The sequence below is a fragment of the Haematobia irritans genome, chromosome 4, assembly GCF_050003625.1.
Source record: "Haematobia irritans isolate KBUSLIRL chromosome 4, ASM5000362v1, whole genome shotgun sequence".
Taxonomy (NCBI): domain Eukaryota; kingdom Metazoa; phylum Arthropoda; class Insecta; order Diptera; family Muscidae; genus Haematobia; species Haematobia irritans.
In genome coordinates this window covers 200,372,069-200,387,906 of record NC_134400.1, presented here as the reverse complement: position 1 = coordinate 200,387,906, position 15,838 = coordinate 200,372,069, and the positions used below count along the sequence as shown (strand labels likewise).

General features: G+C 34.1%; 1 protein-coding gene and 1 long non-coding RNA gene across 3 annotated transcripts; one reads left to right on the top strand and one right to left on the bottom strand.

Moving 5' to 3' along the window:
• Positions 1-6,889: 6,889 nt before the first annotated feature.
• On the bottom strand, positions 6,890-11,729 carry LOC142235014 (adenosine 5'-monophosphoramidase HINT3-like). 2 transcript variants are annotated; one of them, XM_075306233.1, is made up of 4 exons: positions 11,582-11,729; positions 7,728-8,073; positions 7,448-7,641; positions 6,890-7,362 (listed from the first exon to the last, which is right to left on the bottom strand). In XM_075306233.1, exons 2-4 carry the CDS (start codon positions 8,044-8,046, stop codon positions 7,327-7,329), a joined length of 549 nt encoding a protein of 182 aa, XP_075162348.1. In that variant the 5' UTR covers positions 8,047-8,073; positions 11,582-11,729; the 3' UTR covers positions 6,890-7,326. The 2 variants fall into 2 exon arrangements, with proteins under 2 accessions (XP_075162348.1, XP_075162349.1); XM_075306234.1 differs by having other exon boundaries at positions 7,728-8,068; positions 11,582-11,662.
• Positions 11,730-12,627: 898 nt separating this feature from the next.
• On the top strand, positions 12,628-12,993 carry LOC142236919 (uncharacterized). Its single transcript, XR_012722259.1, has 2 exons — positions 12,628-12,869; positions 12,927-12,993. It is a non-coding gene; the product is annotated as an uncharacterized LOC142236919 (long non-coding RNA).
• Positions 12,994-15,838: the final 2,845 nt, after the last annotated feature.

The following is a 15,838-nucleotide window of genomic DNA, read 5'->3' as shown; positions in this document are numbered from 1 at the left end:
TTGGTGCGGTTTATGGGCGGCTGGCGGCATCATCGGGCCGTATTTTTTCCAAACTGAGGCCGGTCAAGCAGTTACTGTGAATGGTGTTGGCTATCGTGAGATGATAACGAACTTTCTATGGCCCGAATTGGAAGATATGGATGTGGACGATAAGTGGTTTCAGCAGGACGGTGCCACTTGCCACACAGCTAACGAATGCCTCTGGTGAGGGGGCTTAGACCCCCCGAAAACATGAATATGCAACGTATATAACTTAGAATATAAATTTGTATTACCAACACGGTTGCCACAGTTCGTAGAATTCTAACCAAATTAGTAATCTTTTTTGTTAAATCTCTATAAAAATTAAATTTTGGAAATAGTTTCTATAAACAAATTTTTGTGAGAAAATTTTCTATAGAAATACAATTTTGACAATAAATTCTATAGAAATAAAATTTTGAGAAAAAATTCCACAGAAATAAAATTTTGAGAAAATTTTTTATAGAAATATTTTGAAAAAATTTCTATAGAAATACAATTGTGACAAAATGTTCTATAGAAATAAAATGTTAACAAAATTCTTTACAGGAATAAGGGTTCACCACACATTGTTAAAGATCAAGCCTTGCCGGCTTCTAATTTCCTCCTCTAGAGCCACCAAAATGTAAAAATTATTACAAATTGTGTTGAGTGAAAATGTCCTACATTGTGGCCCTACGTCCCTACAAGACGCTAAATATTAGAGAAACCCTACATATAGGGAATTTCCCCAACTTCTAGCAACACTGGCTGTGTTGATATTGCGCCTACAGAGTTAGTATGCCACTAATATTGAGCCCATTATTAAAAAAGAGACAATCGTTAAATTAATGTGGGTAATAAATACAAATTTGTAAAAATCGAGCAATATTCTTATGTAAGAGCTACAAGTACGTATAAGTACGATCGGCTAGTACATCAAAATTTGAAATTTGAGTAACATTGGTTAATAAATAAGAGTACTATGGCCAAATTTGGGAAAATCGAGCGATGCATATATATGGAAGCTATATCTAAATCTGAACCAATTTGCATAATATTTTGCGGGTTTGATTAATACCACAAAAGATTACCTTGTGCAAGGTTTGAGTAAAATCAGTTAAGAAATGAGGCCTGTATGGTCAAACATAAGGTTATTAGGGGCGATTTTTTCAAAATCGGGTAATACATATATGGGAGTTATATCTACATCTGAACCGATTTCGATGAAATTTTGCACTTATAGTTAGTACTATAGAGGACTGGATCTAGCCAACTTTTAGTAAGGTCGCTTAATAAATAAGGTTTCTATGGCCAAATTTGGGAAAATCGGGCTATACATATATAAGGGAGCTATATCTAAATCTGAACCGATTTCTATGATTTTTTGCACATATAGTTAGTGCTATAGAGGACTACATTTAGCCAAATTTGGGTAAGATCGGTTGATAAATAAGGGCTTTATGGTCAAATTTAGAAAAATCGGGCGGTACATATATTTGGGAGCTATAGCTAAATCTGAACCGATTTCGATGATTTTTTGCACATATAGTTAGTGCTATAGAAGATTATATTTAGCCAACTTTGAGTAAAATCGGTTGATAAAAAAAGGTTTTGTGGCCAAATTTGGGAAAATCAGGCGATACATATATATGAGAGCTATATCTAAATCTGAACCGATTTGGATGAAATTTTGCAGACTTGAAGGGCGATGGAAAAGATTACCTTTTGCCAAATTTGGTGACGATCCGTCTGAAAAAACGCGCAACGTGACCCCATTTGTCGAAATCGGGCGATACTATATATGGGAGCTATATCTAAATTTGATCCGATTTCTTCCAAATTCAATAGCGTTCGTCCTTGTACCCAAAAAACTCCCTGTACCAAATTTCATCAAAATCGGTTAATAATTGCGACCGGAATCCTGTGAACAACAAATACATGGACAGACGGACGGACGGGCACCAAGCGCTAGATCGACTCAGGAGGTGATTCTGAGTCGATCGGTATATATTTTGTGGGGTCTAAAATCAATATTTCTGGTAGGCACATTTTTTGGCCGATCAAACTTATTATACCCTGACCACTATGTGGTTTAGGGTATAAAAAAACACCCATTAAAAATACGAAAAAAAGAGTTATAAAAAATTGAATTAAAACAACTTCCTGTGTGGTTAAAATAATTAACTTCTTTGTGAGGACATTTTTGGAAGTGCTTTTAAAGTTGTGCTTTAGAACAACACCCAAAAAAATGTGGAACTACTTTTAATTGCTTTTTATAAATTAATTGTCTAGTTATGCTGAAGTCCCCCCTAGGAAAATTGTCTAGCTACGCTAATGTTCATTATCGTTTTATTTTTTTTTTTAATATTTTTTTAAGAAGCTAGTTGAGCTTGGTGTTTCACAAAATATAAAATGGCCCTTGTAACAATAGTGATGGCAAAATACTTTCATGTATATTTCATACTTTTTCATATGCTTCCCCCATCACAGTTGGCGATTGTTGCAGTGTCGCTTACGAGTCTGTGGTAGCGATGAGGATGAAATGGAACTTTGAAATGCTGGCAGGGTAATACATTTTTTTGATTTAAACCAATATTTTTTGATTAATTGGCGGCTTAATTTGAGTCGACATATTCGGCGGAGTCGCCGACTGGGCAAGAATGGTCGGCGGCGGCTAATAACAGCGGCTCGACTCGGTGGCTTCATTCTCTGGAATTAGAATTCCGCAGTATTATCTTTAGAATGACACGAAATTTCACTTAGAAGTTCACGCTGGCAAATCGGAATAAAAATAATTATTCCTTGCCACTCAAGAATTATAAATGCCTTATTTATGAAAACTGTATCGACAAAAATGTATGAGTAGTTTTTAATTCTTTAATGCATTTGTTTTCTTATGTTTTATTTTTCTTATTTTTTATTTCGTTATATATTATGTTATATCAATTATTTTTGTTATGATAATAATTGAGTCTTATTACTCGTTTTTTATGTTAGTAATCTTGACTTAATCATGGGGTAGTTTTATATTTATGTTGTTTTTTTTTTATTTTTTTATAGTTTCTTATTTTTAATTTTTTCAATTAATAATTAATAAAACGTATTTATTTTTTTTAAATTATATAATTTTGTAATTTTAATATTTTTTTTTTTTGATAATTTATTTAATTATTATGTATTCGTTTGTTTCAAATTCTGTTAGTTATTAATACTATTTATTTAACTTTTTTTAGTCTTTAAGCTCATGTACCTTTTTTTATAATTTATGATTGTTGTTATGTTTTTGTAGATTTGGAAAGAATAAATAAATAAGCCCCTGTTCTTGAGCGTCCTGTAGACTTAATTTATAGGCCACCCTTAGAAATTCGCAGCCGCCTTTAATTTGCTCCATGATACAGAGTCTAACGAATAACAAATTATAAACATTTTTAGGTTTTACTTTTTTCCCCAAAGCATATTTAAGAACCAAAAGTAGTTTTTGGTATAGTTTTGCACTGTAATATCCTTACAAGCTTCTATATGCGGTCAGCGAACATTTTGTTTGCTGTTATGCCTCAATTTGAGAAATATTTGGATTCTTGGACAAATAACAGGTTAGCTGATAAGTCCCCCGTCTAAGAAAGAAAAACACATTTTTTTGTCAAAATTCGTTTTTATTATTCAACATAGTTCCCTTCAAGAGCGATACAACGATTATAACGACCTTCCAATTTTTTGATACCATTTTGGTAGTACTCCTTCGGTTTTGCCTCAAAATAGGCCTCAGTTTCGGCGATCACCTCTTCATTGCAGCCAAATTTTTTCCCTGCGAGCATCCTTTTGAGGTCTGAGAACAAGAAAAAGTCGCTGGGGGCCAGATCTGGAGAATACGGTGGGTGGGGAAGCAATTCGAAGCCCAATTCATGAATTTTTGCCATCGTTCTCAATGACTTGTGGCACGGTGCGTTGTCTTGGTGGAACAACACTTTTTTCTTCTTCATAAGGGGCCGTTTTGCGGCGATTTCGACCTTCAAACGCTCCAATAACGCCATATAATAGTCACTGTTGATGGTTTTCCCCTTCTCAAGATAATCGATAAAAATTATTCCATGCGCATCCCAAAAAACAGAGGCCATTACTTTGCCAGCTGACTTTTGAGTATTTCCACGCTTCGGAGACGGTTCACCGGTCGCTGTCCACTCAGCCGACTGTCGATTGGACTCAGGAGTGTAGTGATGGAGCCATGTTTCATCCATTGTAACATATCGACGGAAAAACTCGGGTGTATTACGAGTTAACAGCTGCAAACACCGCTCAGAATCATCAACACGTTGTTGTTTTTGGTCAAATTTGAGCTCGCGCGACACCCATTTTGCACAGAGCTTTCGCATATCCAAATATTGATGAATGATATGACCAACACGTTCCTTTGATATCTTTAAGGCCTCTGCTGTCTCGATCAACTTCATTTTACGGTCATTCAAAATCATTTTGTGGATTTTTTTGATGTTTTCGTCGGTAACCACCTCTTTCGGGCGTCCACTGCGTTCACCGTCCTCCGTGCTCATTTCACCACGCTTGAATTTTGCATACCAATCAATTATTGTTGATTTACATGGGGCAGAGTCCGGAAACTCATTATCAAGCCAAGTTTTTGCTTCCACCGTATTTTTTCCCTTCAGAAAACAGTAAAAACACGAAATTCCTTTTTTCCATTTTTTTTCACAATAACAAAAGTTGCTTCACAAAACACGCTCTATCTCACAAACTAATTGACTTACAGACGTCAAATTTTGACACAAATCATTTGAAGGTTGGTACTATATAAAAATAATATGCATTTAATACTAGCGACGTTTAATACTAGCGACGCCATCTTCGGCTATCAGTGACTGCTTTCCCTTTTTCAGCAGACCGCAATGATGCTTTTACAAAAATGATTCTTAAAATGCACTTTTTCTGAGGGTTTGAAGGGGCTCTTTTGGCGTCGTTCTAAATTTATTAAAAACGGCACCAATATTCATAAAATATTGTTTTGTGTTACGATTGCCTCGAAGTTGACAATTTTATTTGTTTTAGCCAAACTAAAACATGTTTTAAAAAATAGCAAACAATGTTTTCTATTTCTGCAATCAGTGACTGCTTTCCCTTTTTCAGCAGACTTTTCTGCTGTTTCTACTAACAAATTTCTTTGGGTGTATTTTTTATTTGAAAAAAATCCCAATCCTATATAATCTGGGATTGTATGCCGGTTATGGATTGTAGACAGAATAAAAGAACAACTTATAGACTTTTTCAAAATATAAACAACTAGAGGTTTTAAAGGACATATTTTAAAGTTAACAAAAAAAATCGGCTTGTGGACTTTTGGACCTTTACTTGTAGCTTTGTAAAATGATTGCACTTAACAAAATGCCAATGATATATAATAATCATAAGACAATAAAAGTCGTAAATGGCATTGACTTAGTTCAAAATAAAATATAATTTATATCATTTTAATTTAATTATTTTATATTTAATTTTTTTTTCGTTTTCCAATTCGAGGCCTTTATAAGGCCGACTTAGCAAATTGCTTTAATAGTAGAACAATGATATTTTTTAACCCTAAAACATATAAAATTGACAATAATGAGAGGTTAAAATTGTAAAATAGGAAGCGTATTATGATTTTTTCGCTATAAGAAAAAGAAATTCTTGTATTTTTATACCCTCCACCATAGGATGGAGGGTATATTAACTTTGTCATTCCGTTTGTAACACATCGAAATATTGCTCTAAGACCCCATAAAGTATATATATTCTGGGTCGTGGTGAAATTCTGAGTCGATCTAAGCATGTCCAAACGAAACAAGCTATCGACATGAAACTTGGCACAAGTAGTTGTTATTGATGTAGGTCGGATGGTATTGAGCCATGGGCCATATCGGTCCACTTTTACGTATAGCCACCATATAAACGGACCCTCAGATTTGGCTTGCTGAGCCTCTAAGAGAATCATATTTCATCCGATCCGGCTGAAATATGGTACCTGGTTTTGGTATATGGTCTCTAACAACCATGCAAAAATTGGTACACATTGGTCCATAATTATATATAGCCCCCATATAAACCGATCCCCAGATTTGGCTTGCGGAGGCTCTAAGAGAAGCAAATTTTATCCGATCCGGTTGAAATTTTTATATGGTCTCTAACAGCCGTGCCAGAATTGGTCCATATCGGTCTATAGTTATATATAGCCGATCTCCAACCACACAAAAATTGGTCCATATCGGTTCATAATGGTTGCCACTCGAGCCCAAAAATAATCTACCAAAATTTTATTTCTATAGAAAATTTTGTCAAAATTTTAGTTCTATAGAAAATTTTGTTAACATTTTATTTCTATAGAAAATTTTGTGTAAATTTTGTTTCTATAAAAAATTTGTTAAAATTTTATTTCTATAGAAAAATTTGTAAATTTTTTTTCTATAGAAAATTTTGTCAAACTGAATTATATACGTATTTAGTCGGCCTTTTTTGATTTAATATATACCACGTATGGACTTACTTACAATTTAGAAGACGATTGTGGAATGCAGTGTTTATTAGAAGGTTCTACGCAATCCATGGTGGAGGGTACATAAGCTTCGGCCTGGCCGAACTTACGGCCATATATACTTATTTTTAATAAATTTTTGCAAAGTAAAAAGATGAAGAAAACTTCAAAAGCGATGTGAAAAGCACCAATATTTTGCTTTTTCCAAATTTATACTGCAAAATCCCATATACAAACATCTGTTTGGCCATTCTAAAAAAGTTCAATGAACTTTCGTATACAAAGACCAGGTCAACTTGTAAGCGGTCTCTGTTACAAGTAGACATTCATGTACAAAATGTACACAAATGACGTCATTTAATGTACACGTTTTCTGTTTCATTCTTTAATATCCTTTTGGTTCCTTATTTATTTAGATTTGAAATTTTAACTCAACACCAATAACATAGTATAAATAACATAAAAATAAAAATAAATGAGGAAATATGTACATTAATATTAACTAAAAAATATCAACTAGATTTCACACAATCATTAATCTCACAATATAATTTCTAACACCAATTAACAAATAGAACTGTACATTAATATTAACTAAAAAAAAATATCAACTAGATTTCACACAATCATTAATCTCACAATATAATTTCTAACACCAATTAACAAATAGAACTAATATAAACAAATTGGTAAAAGAACTCCTATTATTAGCTAATTGTCCTGAATAAATTTGTATCAATGGAAGAGTGAATAATTCCACTCTGGGCCTCTTTATTATGTTCGTGGAAAGTATGGAAGGTTGAATTTTATTTATTTTCTATATACTGTCGGGCTTCATCGACCTATGGGAAAGGAAAAATAAAACAAAAACAAAACACGTTACATTATTGTATTTAGGATAGACGAAATAAATTTCTTTTCATTTACCAATTTGAACCAAGCCGAGTTGGTCTTGAATATAAAACTATTCATCCAACTCATAGTCGAACGCGGGGCTATACCGTGCATATGTAGATGGCGGACACTAATGAATGGCGGCATATGAAAACCAAATAGAGCATCTTCGGTATCAATACCTTTCGATTTGAAGAATTCTTTCAAAGCTGCCTCAAGGTGATCCACTATGACAGTGAAAAAAACAAAACAGACAACAACATATACGTCATAAGATTATAAATCCATACATCAAATAATTTATGAATCTTACCTAATGGTATGTCTTCTTTTGTCATTACTTTCAGACTTTCTATATGTCGTTTCGGTACGGCCAGATAATGATGTGTCGATGCTGGTTTTATATCTTTAAATATCACATATTCATCTGTTTCCACTTCTATGTGAGTACTGGGCGAGCGTCCACTTGAAATTTCGCAAAATATACATGGTGCCATTTCGTCAAATGGTGGCGGTGCTAATACAATTTTGTACAATATAACTGGCAGTAGAATGGCCGATGTGAACAGGGCACAACAAATGTATTTTTTGATTTGTTTTCCTCTGGCGTTCTTTTTAAGTTCTTTATTCATTGTTATCAAATTGTCGACCCTCCTATTCTATGATAACAAGATGTTAGTTTCGATTTAGTGTTGTAAAATTTTACAGCTACAATATTCGACTAGACGGTTACTTGAGGTGACTATGTGCTACTTTACACTTTGTGTAGTTGGCAAATTTAGTTTTTACCAAATGTTAACATTAAAAACACATTGTAATATGGATGAAAAACAAACAGTATACAGTATACGGACATGTGTCTTCAACAACAAATGAACTCTTCACAGACACTAATGACAACACTCGCGAACAAAAACAAAACTTCGTTCGCTTTGACTGAAATTTCGACAGTATTCGATTAAAAGATTGTACTACAGATAGTAAATTGTCCAGACAAGCGATACACGGTGGTTTGTAAATAAAGACCAGTAAGATAGCTGCAGTTAGAACTGCGTCAGGATGTCTCCACAGAGCTTGCTTGTCTTTATGTGGAGACCAAGACCCTCCCCGCACCTAGAATCAATTACGTATTGTCGAGGCAGTATGTTATCTCTTTGGATGTTATCGTAGTGAACATCCAAGACTCCATTTTGTCGATAATCAAGCCCCGCTTAGCAATGCCGGGACCAGAGTTTCCACAATGATTTTTTTTTTTTTGTTTGGACCAACATTTTTCCAAAATTCGCGGACAATTTTTCCCAATTTAAATTAATATAATTTGAAAGTTACAATTTTTTCCAAATTTTTTACTTCCATAGAAAATTTTGTCAAATTTTTATTTCTCTTCAAATTTTTTTCGAAATTTTATTTCTAAGAAAATTTTGTCGATATTTTATTTCTATAGAAAATTTTGTCGATATTTTATTTCTATAGAAAATTTTGTCAAAATTTTATTTCTATAAAAAATTTTGTCGAAATTTTATTTCTATAGAAAATTTTCACAAAATTTTTTCCAAATTTTATTTCTGTAGAAAACTTTGTTAAAATTTAAGTTCATTAGAAATTTTTGTCCAAATTTTATTCATTTCAGTAGGAAATTCTGTCAAAATTTCAATTCTATAGAAAATTTAGCCAAAATTTTATTTTTATAGAAAATTTAGCCAAAATTTTACTTCTATAGAAAATTTTGTCAATATTTGATTTCTATAGAAAATTTGTCAAACTAACAAAATAAAAATTAAAATAAAAACTAGCAATAATAAATTATAAAAGAGAAGAACAAAGAATTAGTAAAGATACATTTTTTTTTAAATTAGAAAAAAAATGAAATAAAAAAACTATTTGAGTGATTTAGAAAACAAAGTGAGAACTATTGCTAATAAACAATGGATAAAAAAAAAACAAGTATATACAGCAGGAAGTTCGGCCGGGCCGAATCTTAGATACCCACCACCATGAATCAAATATTAGGGTTTCCTTTGAAATTTCAGGGGGATTTGATGACAGGTATTCTCCCAAGCAGAGCAGATCAACTAGTACACTTCCCCAAGATAATTTTCAAGATTGTACCTATGAAGACTATATCAGATTCTGGATTTATAAGAACCATTTTTGTTTGAGTTTTAGAAGAATCATTAACATTTCTTGTAAGTGTGCAAGAAAATTATAAAATAACTTCTTGATTTGAAATCTTAAATCTGTAGATTTTCACCCGAGAAGTAAAATCTAGAAATTTACATTGAGTTTAAAGCAATGTTCATGATCAGTGCGCCTTCTATACCCTCAAGAAGTGAAATCGGTCTATATGGAGGCACGTTTTTGTAAGCCTAAAATACCAGAATATTTACAATTTCCGGCAAATCGGATAAAAACTACGGTTTCTAGAAACCCAAGGAGTTAAATCGGGAGATCGTTCTTATGGGGGCTATACTAAAATATGGACCTATACTCACCGTTTTCGGCACACCTCTTTATGGCCCGAAAATACCTCTAGATTTCCAATTTCAGGCAAATAGGATAAAAACTTCGGATTCTAAAAGCCCAAGAAGTAAAATCGGAAATCGGTCTATATGGGGGCTATACCAAAATATGGAGCGATACTCACCATTTTCGACACACCTCTTTATGGTCCTAAAATACATCTAGATTTCCAATTTCAGGCAAATTGGATAAAAACTACGGTTTCTATAAGCCCAAGGCCCCAAATCGGGAGGTCGGTTTATATGGGGACCATACCAAAACATGGACCGATACTCACCATTTTAGGCACACAATTTTATGGTTCTAAAGTACCTCTCGGTTTCCAATTTCAGGATAATTTAATAAAAACTGCGGATTCTAGAAGCCCAAGAAATAAAATCGGGAGATCGGTCTATATTTGGGCTATACCAAAACATGGGCCGTTACTCACAATTTTCGGCACACCTCTTTATGGTCCGAAAATACCTCTAGATTTCCAATTTCAGGCAAATTGGATGAAAACTACAGACAGACAGACGGACATGGTTATATCGACATGGTTATATGGTTATATATATAGAATATATATACTTTATATAGTCGGAAATCGATATTTCGATGTGTTACAAACGGAATGACAAACTTATTATACCCCCGTCATTTTTTTTTTTTTGTTTATTTTTATAGAAATTGTTGTCAAAATTTTATTACTATAGAAAATTTTGTCGAAATTTTATTTCTATAGAAAATTTTGTCAAAATTTTATTTCTATAGAAAATTTTGTCAAAATTTTATTTCTACAGAAAATTTTGAAAAAATTAAAGATTTGACGAAAATGGGCCAAAATCAATCAAGATTTTGGACCAAATTTAAAAATCAATATCCGATCGGACTAAAGTGGCAGCCCTGGTCGGGACCTACATATGGAGAATTGATAGCAGTGTAGATAGTAGTGCGCACCAAGAACCAGATGACTCACACTTCTCTTGCAACACTAAACCTATCCGACTCAGTACTACCTAATTCTGGAGGTAAGAGTTCCTCGATGTTAATAAAACGGATGAACCAATAACGGAGGTGTCCAGTAATCTGTTAATATAGCAAACGTCCCCAGACAACTGTCCAGTTTTAAGAGGTGTCCGGTTTTCAGAGTGTCCAAGTTTTCACTAAAGCTTTCATTTATTACGCATTGATTGTCGTACGAAACGAAACAAGGATATCGACCGACTCACATCTTAACTGACTTCTATCTTGCCTCTCATCCAAGACAGTAGTCATGATGGTCGTGGGCTGTATACCTGTTTGCGGAACACCCACCGTAGTTTATCCCCTCCCAGCAAAGCTATTCAAATAACCTAACATAATCGTGCCCACCTCGAATAACAAATGTCGTGGGTTCAATTCCTTTTGGCAGAACATCTGCGATCGTTTATCTCCTGCCAATATGCCTGACAAAATCTGACACAGGCTTTGAACCTCTGAATCTTGGGAATTAATAGTAAATCTTAGCCAATTGTGATTCCATAGCTCGATTTTGATTAATGTGGCCCAACACATATGTGACTATTTGGGGTCCCCAATGGCCTTTCCTCCAATTTCGGCCACTTATTATTCGAACCGTAAAAAGTTTTCATGGAAGTAAAAATTATATTATAATTAAATAATTACCTGTAGTGAACTAAATTTCTTGAACGAAAATAGGCAAACTTCAAACTTTTACATTTACCGTTTTCAGAGATGGAAGCAATATGCAGCAAAATGATCGATTAATAAATTCAATTTCGATAATAGGGCTGTTTTCTTTTTGCACTGGATACAACATTTGTATGGGCTATCCAGAACATCGTTGCACTGGTGTTCTATCAAGGGCACCTTAGTGTGTAAATATAACCATAGCGATAGGCGGTAGGCGAAACATTTTTGCCGCAACGGCAAATACAATAAGCTTGACGGCGAATAATTCCCTTTTTCACGTTTCCTAGCGTTTTTGTTGTCAATACAGCATGCTTTGACAATATTAAACAATGAAGTTGAATAAAAACATACAATGGCTTGTTATTTGTTGAGTTATTTCAAGAAAAAATAATCTACACGTGTCCAGGCAACAGCAATTCCTAGTGGTGAGTTAAAAAAATTGATAAGCGATGGCAACACTATACCAGTTTTCGCCAAGGAGTTAGAATAAGTTTTAATTTAGCGACACGCCGCTAGCCGTCACGGTATTCCGTCGCGGATTTTGGGCTTCCCATAAGAAATACACGTAAATAAGTGTTCGCCTACCGCCTATCGCTATGGTTATATTTCCACACTTATACGGTCGGATAAACCCTGCGACACAACGCGTTGCGGCGACAAATCCGATAATATAAGGTCGTGTTCGGCTGTCGCGGGGACCCTCAAACTGAAAAGTTGTTGCATTTGAAAAACACTCATCCTGTGTTTATTGGGAACTTTGATTTTTGCTGGTTGGGTGGTACAAATCATTGAGTGTAAGGGGATGTTCGACAAACATTATCAAAGACATATTTATTTTTACATTAAAAACAGGCATTTCTGCAATGAAATTAATGATGGATCGCCAATTCTGGTTGAAAATTAAAGAAATATATAAATCTAAACCAGTACTGTGGCAAAAACGTGGAAAAAAATCCACTTACAATCAATGGGAAACCAGGCGACAAGTATTTTGAAATTCATCAAGTAATTTGTAATATCCCTGCCAGCATTTCAAAGTTCCATTTCAACCTCATCGTTACCACAGACTCGTAAATGTCACTTCAACCATCATGAAAAGGTACATCAAAAAGTACATGCAAGTAATTTGCCATCCCTACTGTTAAAAAAAGCCATTTTTTTTTTGTGAAACGCCAAGCGCAACCAGCTTGTTATATTTTAATTAAATAAAAACGAAAATAAAGTTCTGAAAACATAGATTATACGCTTAAAATTGTGAAAGGTATATTGGTGAACAATTTGGTGATTTTCCAAATGGAATAAAGTGATTGTTTTTCAGATATTTTACAGACACGCTGCCTCCATGGAATAAAAACACTGGTTGATAGACGCAGCAACATGTAACTCGCTACTTGTAACTCAACATCATCATTAATGCCAAAAATTATGTTAAATGTAATGTGATACTGGTATAAATGTTATATTTTTAAGAATTTGTAAATGCTTAATCAAATTAATAAATATCTAAACAAACGTGTTTTACTCGACCATAATGATTCTTTTACAACTATCTTAAAATGCACTTTTTTTGATTGTTTGGAGGGTCCCTTATTGGCGTCGTTCTAAATTGATCTATAAAGGCACCTAATAATTGCACTCATGCGAAACATTTTTGTAGTAACTTGGCGTGGTACAACTTCTCAATAGTGACGGCGCTTTTCCGACGAGTTTTTGATGTCGTATATGATTGTTTTCGACGTAGTGGGGATTCTCAAAAGAGTCCCCAAATTCAAAAAATGTTGGCAGGGATAGGGCTGTTTTCTTTTAACACTGGATGCAGCATTTGTATGGGCTATCCAGAACATCGTTGCACTGGTGTTCTATCCAGAACATCTCATCAGTGCAAGTCGAGTCGGTGTTACCAGATTGCATTCTGATAAAGTGACGCTTTTTAGATTCACAATAGCAGTTTATTGTGACTAATTCATCGAATATCATGAAATTCAAAGTGATACAGTGTCATGAATAATCGCAGCAGTACATATTTATATCTATTTGAGCATTTCATACATTAAAAATTTAAGATTTCACTTGTTTTCTGTGATTGTTTTTAAACAGCTGATGACAGTGTTGCATATTTTTTGGAGATGTCCTGGATAAACGAGTACTCTGTTTTCTTTTAGTCCGTGACTGCTTAGGGTATCCAGTGCAAAAAGAAAACAGCCCTTATATTAAATGTGGATTACTTCAGGAATCATTGTTTTGACACATATACCAGGATTTTTTATTATTTTCTTACATTTTTTCAGTAAAAAATGGTTTCACCCATAAATCTTCGTACAATTTCATTGTTTGTTTGTGCTTCTTCTTATTTTTTCATGTTGTCATCACATTTGTTCGTGCAGTGTAAGGGCAAAACTTGAACGAACACACAACAAATAGACGAACCTCTGTCGGAGTGTTTATCCGACCGTCTAAGGTCCACTTCAGTGCAAGTCGCGCCGATCTTGCCAGATTGTGTTTTGATAAAGTGACGCTTCATCGATTCACAATAGCACTTTATTGTGACTAATTTATGGAAAAACATGTAATTCAAAGTGGTATAGTGTCATAAATAATCGCAGCAGGAAATATTTATTACTAATTGGAGCATTTCATACATTAAAAATGCAAGATTTCACTTCTTTTCTGTGATTGTTTTTAAACAGCTGATGGCAGTGTTGCATATTTTTTGAGATGTCCTGGATAAACGAGTACTCTGTTTTCTTTTAGTCCTTCACGGCTTATGCGCTTTACAGACTATCAGTTATTCCGGACGACAGTGCTCGCGTCGAACATATCCCATATATTGTGCACATTATAAGTTAAGTCCGAAGGCATAATCGATACTGCTGCATGTTTATGGGATCGATAACACATTTACCGATTATTTAGTCATCGCCGACAAGTCGTATCGATCCGACACACTATAAGATTCTTTATAAACACCGACATTCCGTCCGGAATAACTGATAGTCTGTAAAGCGCATTAGGGTATCCAGTGCTAAAAGAAAACAGCCCTAATATCTCCACCAATCGATTGTATGTTGAGATTAAAGGGGCCGCTATTAACACGGTCGGACACTATAGACCGCGAGCAAGTCTATTCTCACTTTTTTTTGACATGTATTTTCTTAATATGTTTATCACTTCCTTTGCAAGCAAGTAGCTAATTCACTTAGCCATCGTGTATTAGAATAAGACAACCATAGTTCTAACTGCTATACATTCGCTCTTTATTCATTGTACCACTGAAAAGAAGAAGTGTCAATAAAAAATACTGTACTATACTATACACGGTCGGATAACACTGCGGTACAGCACGTTACGGCAACAAATCCGCTTGCATAAGGTTCGCGTGTTGCGAGAAATGTGTTGGCATAAAATCAAAACAACTTTGAATTTTTCTGGTTAAGGCCGGTATGCACCTCTAGCGAAATTTTCGGTAGCAAAAATTTATTTAAGTCTACAACAAAAAAACAGGGCTGTGTACACAAATTTTAAACCAGCTAATCGCTTTTAAAAATTGTTAATATATGTTCCAAATATTCCTTAAATAAATTGTTTATTATTTACAGACCTTTTAAAACTTTTACGCACACAATGATTGTAATAAATTAAAAGTTTGCTGCCAAAATATGCTTTGACAACCCTGTTATTTTCATTAGAGGTGCGTACCAACTTACGAAATTGAACGCTACCGAAAATTTCGTTAGCATAAATAGCAATGCATTTCTTATGGGAATGAAAATTTTCGCTAGAGGTGCATACCGGCCTTTAGGAGGCAAAAATCTTTAGTGTAATGCGCTTTACAGATTATCAGTTATTCCGGACGACAGTGCTCGTGTCGAACATATCCCATATATTTATTTATTTATTTAATCAACCAACGCCCTTCTGGACAACATGTTGATAGAAAATCAATCAATAGAGCTCTAGTATTCCAAATAAAAACTTAACCTTATAATTAAAACGAAACTAAAAAAAAAAACTTAAAATTAAAATCCTAACGCACAACCCTTTATACATAGCAAACAAGAAATTAAAACGCATTGAGTTTGAAATTGTCAGTGAGATGATAAATATTCGCATTATAGAGTAGATAAATAAGTAATAAGTTAAGTCCGAAGGCATAATCGATAGTGCTGCATGTTTATGGGATCGATAACACATTTACCGATTATTTAGTCATCGCCGACATGTCGTATCGAT

Coding starts and splice junctions, on each gene's coding strand:
- LOC142235014 (XM_075306233.1), bottom strand. CDS start 8,046: ATGAATAAAGAACTTAAAAAGAACGCCAGAGGAAAACAAATCAAAAAA. Junction 7,642..7,727: donor AAAAGAAGACATACCATTAG/GTAAGATTCATA, acceptor TCACTGTCATAG/TGGATCACCTTGAGGCAGCT. Junction 7,363..7,447: donor ACTCGGCTTGGTTCAAATTG/GTAAATGAAAAG, acceptor CCTTTCCCATAG/GTCGATGAAGCCCGACAGTA.